The sequence below is a fragment of the Populus nigra genome, chromosome 9 (genome assembly GCF_951802175.1).
Source record: "Populus nigra chromosome 9, ddPopNigr1.1, whole genome shotgun sequence".
Classification (NCBI taxonomy): domain Eukaryota; kingdom Viridiplantae; phylum Streptophyta; class Magnoliopsida; order Malpighiales; family Salicaceae; genus Populus; species Populus nigra.
Genome location: NC_084860.1, coordinates 11,050,387 through 11,056,727, shown reverse-complemented (window position 1 = coordinate 11,056,727; position 6,341 = coordinate 11,050,387). Strand labels below are relative to the sequence as shown.

General features: G+C 33.4%; 1 protein-coding gene across 1 annotated transcript; it reads left to right on the top strand.

The window, feature by feature from the left end:
* The first annotated feature begins 771 nt into the window (after positions 1 to 771).
* LOC133703774 (probable E3 ubiquitin-protein ligase ZFP1) lies at positions 772 to 5,235 on the top strand. The gene is made up of 7 exons (XM_062128429.1): positions 772 to 919; positions 1,029 to 1,101; positions 2,536 to 3,393; positions 3,531 to 3,931; positions 4,097 to 4,195; positions 4,413 to 4,577; positions 4,750 to 5,235. Exons 3-7 carry the CDS (start codon positions 2,550 to 2,552, stop codon positions 4,894 to 4,896), a joined length of 1,656 nt encoding a protein of 551 aa, XP_061984413.1. The 5' UTR covers positions 772 to 919; positions 1,029 to 1,101; positions 2,536 to 2,549; the 3' UTR covers positions 4,897 to 5,235.
* Positions 5,236 to 6,341: the final 1,106 nt, after the last annotated feature.

The following is a 6,341-nucleotide window of genomic DNA, read 5'->3' as shown; positions in this document are numbered from 1 at the left end:
AAAAACATTTTAAATTTATCATATTTTCAAATAAGTCTTAACATGATTAATATTAATAAAAATTATTTTGTACGAGGATAAATCTTTTCTCATCTAAAACTTTTGTATATATATATATGCCATCACACATAATTTAATTTTATAATTTTTTTACATACAATTTAGATCATGCCTAATCACGACCGTCCAAATATAAAATAAATCCAGAAAATTTACTTAGATTTTTCAAGCACATGCTTACTTCTAAACAAATTACATAAAATACAATTATTTATATTCTAATTTAAAAATCCCACATTTATTATAATCTTATTATACTCTATAAAATACCTCACTGTTGATAAATTTCTAAGTTGACAATTAATATTTATTTTATAAATAATATTTATTTTCTAAATTAAGATCTTATATTTGTTTACATAAATATATATTGAATGCAAGGTCGCCAAAACATGAACATCGCGAGTATTTTTTTTTCGTGATTTTTTTTGTTTGAAATAATAGTATTGTTTTAAGAAGAGAAAAAAAATATCTTGGAGATATTAAATTGGTGGATTAAGGTTTCAATTTTGTTTTGTCTAATGTATTTGTTTTTATTGTAATTAACTTATAGTTCAAGGGTAGGGTTGGGATATGTTAATCCGACACGCGTTCAGTTAAAGCTGTATTTATTCAACAGCAACGACCGTAAAAAATTAATAAGAAAATAATAATAATCTCCCAAGTTGACTGACTGTAATAACTACTAACCTTAACTTCAACGGTTCAAAGGAAAAAAATAAAAATAAAAATAAAAATAAATAAAAAACAACTCCACTCCGTCCACGTTTGACAGCCTTACCTTATATTTTACAACCACAATCTCTCTTCCCCCCTCCCTCCCTCTCAAATCATGACACGGAGATCTCTCCCTTTTTAGGTTTACTTTCTTCTTTCTCTCTCAATTCTTGCTTTTCTTTGTCTTAAATTCAATTTTGGAATCTACGGTTTCATTTAATTTCTTTGATTTTGATTTCTTGGTTTCGCAGGTATTTATAATTTTGCATATTCTCTCCTTTGGTGGAATTCCATCTCTTGATTGATTATTTTCATGATCACAAGGTACGTTTTCATCCTTCCTTTTCTGTTTCTACCCTTTTGTAAAATGTCTCAAATTTATGAACAGTTTATTTAATTATTTTTAAGAAGTCGAGTTTTTTTTTCCGATAAGTAATGATTGTTTTTTTTCCTGTGTTTTGTAGTTTTAGATTTTGATGATAATTGAATCTAATCATATGTTTGTTTTGAAATGATTAAATAGGCAATGTTGGACTCTTTGGACAATAATTTTTCTTTCTTTGAAGTTGAGATTTCTTTGGCACAATTTTGAAATAATTTAATCAAGCATCTTCTTGTGTCGCCTGTATTGGGCCTCCCTTAATTTCCAGGATAGGATAAACCGGTAAGCGAAAGCTGAAGTATCATTAACCTAAAAGTGTCAGCTTAAGTTTTCCCGTCCACCCCCTGACCCACGTGATCATGTTTTAGCTGACAAATGTGTGGTGTTCTTTTGTTTAACATATAAGAAACAAAAGTGAATGGGATGAAGTTATAGTTATTTATAAGTTTGTTAGTCTCTAACACATGAATTTAACCGTAGGAAAGTAGTGATGTTGTAGATTGGGCGATTAGTTGCAGAATTCTTGGATTGTAATGCTTGATGAAGTTGGAACATAGATTAGGTGATGTAAGGATGGTTTCCATTATCCTTTCCCTTTAGTTGGAACATCTATAGCTTCACATTGGGAGTTGTATAACTCCCTTTCTCTCGCATACTCTCCCCTTGTTCAGTGTGATATTGTGCTCATGTCTCATTCTTGTTTCATCATAGGGATATTCTCCATCCTCCCTATCTCTTCTTTTTCTCTTCTCATACTACACATGAAATAGGTGAATTGATGTGGTAGACAAGTGGATGCTTTGCAATTTAACATTTAAATGAAAATAACATGGGAAGCTTTTGGTCTTATGTATTATATTTCTCATGTTCCGCCTTAAGGTTGAACCATGGGTAGAATTTGGAAATTCTCCTCTTTCCCAAGTTTGAATGGGTCTTGTGTGAAGCTCAATTCAATATCTTCAAAAACTTCTTTAACTTATTTATTTGTCTGTGTTATTTCATTTCTTTCTGATATGGGATGCTTTTTACCAAGCTGTAGTATAAATGGTATTAAATTGATGAAAAGGAATTATGTAATTACACAGATGTAATTTGTACATATTGCTTGTTGTGCAACATTGCTTAATATATTATTTAATGTCTTCCATCATGTGTTCCTAATGTCTGAGATGATATTTGACTTTGTATTGTTCTCTTGGTTTATATATTTCGAATATGGATATGCATGTATTCATTACACATGCCATCCTTATTCTGGTTGTTGAATAATTGATATCTTGTTTTCCCACTCCAATTCTCATTGACAACTTATATCAATGCTTATCTCTCTCCACTGATTCTAACATCTCTATGTGAATATCTTGGCTATGAAGCAGGGATAATTTGAGATATGGGACAAAGAAACATGCTATGCACCAATCAAATGATTGATTTAGAAATGGATCAACAAAGCCAGGGATATCTACATCCTGAGCCTTGCATCCTTTTAGGGGGTGTGACAAACTTCCGACCATCTGATATTCCAACCATGGTTGCAGCTTCAGGGAACACTAACAATCGTGACGCTCATCTAGTGGATCATTATGATGGTGCTATGTTTTATGGTATGCCCCAATACCATGGTCTTCATCCTCATCGTCAATATCATGGCCCAAATCTTGATTTAAGTGTTGCTACTGCACCCAACTTCTATGTTCCTTACATGACTCCATCTTCTGGTATTCCTATCAGTCATGGGCCTTGTGATCAGTTATCATCTTCCAACAATTATGGAGTGATTGAAGTTTCTGCTGATGAGTATGGAACAAACAGTCACTTCATGGATAATGCTAGAGGTTCATTCAAAAGAAAGAATGCTGAAGGAAACCCAGGGAATTTCCAGTATCTGAATGCATCGGCAAGCTCTAGTTCTTCAGTTGCCCCATTGAATACTAGGCATTCTGAGGGGGGTGCTCTGATGGATGCTACATCATTCACCCCGCCACATTACCGAGGGAGCAGTGCTTCATCAATCAGAGATGTGGGATCTCAAAGCAGTGTAAGGAATAGATTAGGTGCTGCTGGGTTAGATCCTGCTCTGGCGCACAATCTAAACCATTTTATTCAAGGAAACTATTTGGGTCAACCCTATCAGCCAAGTGGCTCTCTTTGGCTAGATCAACATTTAAGCAACAGTGCTACTGATGCAGGCACTTCAGGATGGACTCAGACCACTGCTATTCCTTACATGCATGGTATCTTCTACTTGTTATATCTACTCGTTGTTCTCCTAATGTATGATCAAATACTTTTTTTCTCGAATTTTGTTCTTGGTAACCATAAATTGACCAATTATTGTAAATGTTAAGCGCCTCGGTACATTTTCTGGTAGGGAACAATCTCAATGGAGGTCCTATAGAAATTGGAAATATGGGTCTACAGCGGTATCATGAGCCAGCTAGCAACAGAAGTAATGCCAGTTTCTCCCGCCCTTCTGCAGTGAACCTTCAGCACCACAATTTTCATCACATGTCTCCACCAATTCAAGGAATGAGAGGCCACAATATTAATATTCTTCCTCAAGCACCAGCAGCTTCATTCAGAGTTCCTACAGCCAATGCCTCACAAATCACCATGAATCCATCTCAAGATGGTTTAGATATTGGACTTCGGCATCTAGGATCAGTTCAACCAACTGGCCTTAGAATGTACAGGCCTCACCGTGAGGGAGTTGTACCTGAGACCACCCTAAGACATCGCAACCTCCCTCAGTTGAGAGTATTGCCAACAGATGTAAGACTCCATCTTCATTTTCATTTCTGCAATTTCTTTTTCCTCATTCTTTATTATGAGTGGTTATCTTTTGTTCATGATGATATTATTGGTGAAACAAAAATCCTATTTTGCTAATTCTTCTGTTTGTAAAGTGGCTAAAACATTTCCGATTCATGTGTATAGGGGGTAGCAATATTAGGGTTCCCTGACTATTATGAAGTAGAGAATCATGTTGACCACCACAGAGATATGCGCTTGGATATAGAGGACATGTCTTATGAGGTAAGCTTGAGGTACTTTGACAACAGTATCTTTCTTTTAACATGCAAAGCTCAATATGTAGTCAGTAGTGAGGAGAACCTTTATGAGATTCAGTTGATTTTGGATTGTCTAGATGAATGGAGGATTGACATGTCTTAATTTTAAACATCTGAGATGAACAACCTGAAATGCGTCTACTTTATGTATTGTGACATGAAATTTTCAACTTTGAGTACAGGAGCTTCTTGCACTTGGGGAGCGAATTGGCAATGTAAATACTGGATTGTCAGAGGGAACCATCAGAAGCCAATTAAAAACAAGAACTTATTTATCATCTCCTTCAATCAATTTGGAAGAGGCAGCTTGTATGGATCAAGAAGCTGATTCTTGTATTATTTGCCAGGTATTGTAAAAGCAACCTTGCGAATTTGGTACTTGGACACTTTTTAATTATGCTCAATTTTCTAGAATGCAGTATGGTTTTATTACCTGGTATTCTGCATATTGAATGAAATGCTATCTTCTCTCTTTCATGCAATGGATGGCAATTTTTTTGATCTTTTGGGAGTTTACAGGATGATTATAAGAGCAAGGAGAAAATTGCAGCTCTTGATTGTGGACATGAGTATCATGCAGTTTGCTTGAAGAAGTGGCTACGCTTGAAGAATGTCTGCCCCATCTGCAAATCAGAAGCCTTAAACGCGGAAAGAATGGACGTTTAAGGTGGTGATCTTGCTTTATATAAAAAATGAAAGGAAAAATAAAGTAGAGGAAAGGGGTGACAGTTTCTTTCTCATAATTTGTTTATTATAACGAAGTTGATATTTTGGCATATGTATTTTGTATATGCACTTGCAAATATACGACTAACCATCACACTAAGTCATTTATTTGTTGGCTCTGTATGTATTAAACCTGTACATACTTTCATCATGCATTTCGTGTGATGTATTATAAACTCTCAGTTAATGTGCCATTCCGGTTCGCTGATGTATTTTGCGATGCACAGCAGTGGAGTATTAGATAATAAATCTGATGGATATAACAGCCTGTTTTGGTCCTTTTAGTTTGACAATAGTCAACACTTCATTTTACTACACTTTGTTTTCTTTACATAGCAGGCTCAAATTCAATAGAGAGGAGAAAGGGTCGCTAAACGATGGAGGAGAGAATGTTCACTGGCATGATTCTGTTAATAAAAAAAACTATTTTGGTGTCAAAGCGTCTCTTAATGAAAGGGGTGCTATTGAGATGGTTTTTTGTCCTCCATGTTGACTTAAAAAGGTAGATTGAGGTTGAGAGAATTTTTGTATTCTGTTTAATTTTGTATTTCTGAATTGATTTTGGTTTTTTAGGGTTGATAAATTAGTGTATTGAGGTTATGAGAGTGTTTTTTTTGTTGTTTTTAGATGAAAATGAGTGAAAATTTTGGTTTTTGAGTCCAAAAAACCTTAGATCATTTCTTGGTCACTTTTTTTGTTATAAGAAATTAATAGGGTTGTCTATTTTTTTTTAATAAAAAACTGGGCTAACAACAATAATAATAATAAAAAATAATGAAAAAAAAATCCATGCGAGTTTGAACTAGCAAACCCATATAGTCGAGTTTATTTTTAACAGGCAAGCATGTTGGGTTATTAAGTTTCGCATCGTAATTGTTTTTTTTTTAATATTTTTTCCCTTTAAATTAAACTTTAATTTCTTTAAAATTCATTAAATCAAAATATATCACATATATTATTTTTAAAATTATTAAATTAATTAAGAATATATTTTAGATATTTTTTAAATACAATTTAATTTTAACTTTGTTTTTGAATAATATTATAAGTCTTTTTTGAAAAGAGTCTAAAGACCATAAAAATAAAATAAAACAATTAGAATAAATATTAAGGGTGGTGATGCTAGATGATTTAAAAATCTGGTTTCCAAGGATTTATTCTTTTAGTATGGTTAGTTATTGAAATAGATCCAAACAGGATATCTGATAAAACGAAATAAATTGTAAGGGCAATAAAGTAATTTTGAAGACTTTTCCCAAGGTATAAATAGCCAACAAAAGAGAAGGTGGCGGGGTTAAAACTTTTCTTCAATTTTCTTCCATAATTCTCAAAAAATAACTAAATTGTTTATGAGGTCAAAAGGAGAATTCAAAGTTTTAGGAAAG